General features: G+C 56.8%; 1 protein-coding gene across 1 annotated transcript; it reads right to left on the bottom strand.

Moving 5' to 3' along the window:
- Positions 1-543, bottom strand: LOC110257337 (annexin-2 receptor-like). The gene has a single exon (XM_021077101.2). The coding sequence runs from the start codon at positions 541-543 to the stop codon at positions 1-3; it is 543 nt and encodes a 180-aa protein (XP_020932760.1).
- Positions 544-1427: the final 884 nt, after the last annotated feature.

Below are 1427 nucleotides of genomic sequence, written 5' to 3'. Positions count from 1 at the left end.
CTAAAGGCAGTGGGCGAGGCAGCCCAGGGGGTTTGCCAGCCACTTCAGGGAGATCCGCCGCCACCAGCGTTGCGACGTCGGGTGGTGCCTTCCCAGGCCAAGAGGAGGGCGATGCTCCTCTGGTCGGGTCCCCGCGGTCAGAGGTCTCGGCTTCCAGCTGCTGGGCCCTGGGCGCCAGAAGACTCGCCCAGGGAAGCGCTGGGGGCGGGCGGCGGCCGCTTCTCCCCGGGGCGCCTGTGGCTGGCGGCGGGTCCCGGGCGTCGTGGGCGTGTGCGGGGCCAGCGGCTCGGCGCTCGGCCGGCAGGCGCTCTGAGCTCGGGGTCCGTGCTTCGGGCAGAATGGGCGCAGCAGCCCGCAGGGGGTCGAGAGGAGTTCCCGACTGACGTCCTGGTCGTCCCAGGAGAGCTGGCCCAGACTAGGATACAGAGGGAGCCGCCAGCCTCCGGGGTCCCCGGAGCTCAAGATTTGCAGCGCCTCTGGTTCCTGGGAGTCCTCGGCGGAATCCCAGGGCTCGCGCACGCAGCGGGGAACCGTCTGCTCCATGGCTTTGCGCAGAGAGAGGAGGAAATGTTTAAGGGGTCCTTACCTGGCGAATTTATACTTTGCCTGGCCCTTGGGGATCCAATCAGAGGGTGTGAGGGTGGGCGGTGCCATTTTCTCAGGTTGCAAATAGCTTTAGGAAGCGGGGACGTGAGGAGGTTCTGGGCAAATCCAATCTTCTTGGGTGGAGTTGGCTGAAGGTGAATCAGTTTTGCCGCCTTGATAGGGTTAATTGTTGTTGTTGTTGTTTGCCTGTTTGATTGATTTTTTAGGAGTTGATGAATTTTATTCCGTTTATAGGTGTACAGCAGTCTTGCGTGTTTGTTTGTTTTAAAGAAGGATAGGTACAGAGGCTCCGACAAGACAAGCTATTTGGAAGGTTACCCTTTTGTGAAAAGTTTCCTAAGTGCCTGACACTTTCTGTGTGTGTGTTTGTTTTTGCGTTGTCTTTTTAGGGCCGCACCCGCGGCGTATGGAGGTTCCCAGGCTAGGGGTCGAATCGGAGCTGTAGCCGCTGGCCCACATCACAGCCACAGCAACACCGGATCCGAGCTGCCTCAGACCTACTGCACCACAGTTCATGGCAACGCTGGATCCTTAACCCACGGAGGGAGGACAGGGATTGAACCTGCATCCTCATGGATACCAGTTGGATTCGTTTCTACTGCACCACAACGGGAACTCCCAAGCACATTTCTCTTCACGTTTCACTTTATTTTATTTATGTATTTATGTATTTATTTATGTATTTATTTATTTTTGTCTTTTTAGGCCCGCACCCGTTGCACATGGAGCTTCCCAGGCTAGGGGTCAAATCAGAACTGTAGCCTCCGGCCTATGCCACAGACACAGCAACACCAGATCAGAGCCACATCTGTGACATACAG

Source organism: Sus scrofa, chromosome 16, assembly GCF_054392235.1.
Source record: "Sus scrofa isolate SSC_HxYL_T2T_F1_AM1 chromosome 16, Sscrofa_HxYL_maternal_Yorkshire_Landrace_v2.0, whole genome shotgun sequence".
Lineage (NCBI taxonomy): Eukaryota > Metazoa > Chordata > Mammalia > Artiodactyla > Suidae > Sus > Sus scrofa.
Note: the sequence above shows the minus strand (reverse complement) of the source record. Positions and strands in the feature narration are given on the sequence as shown.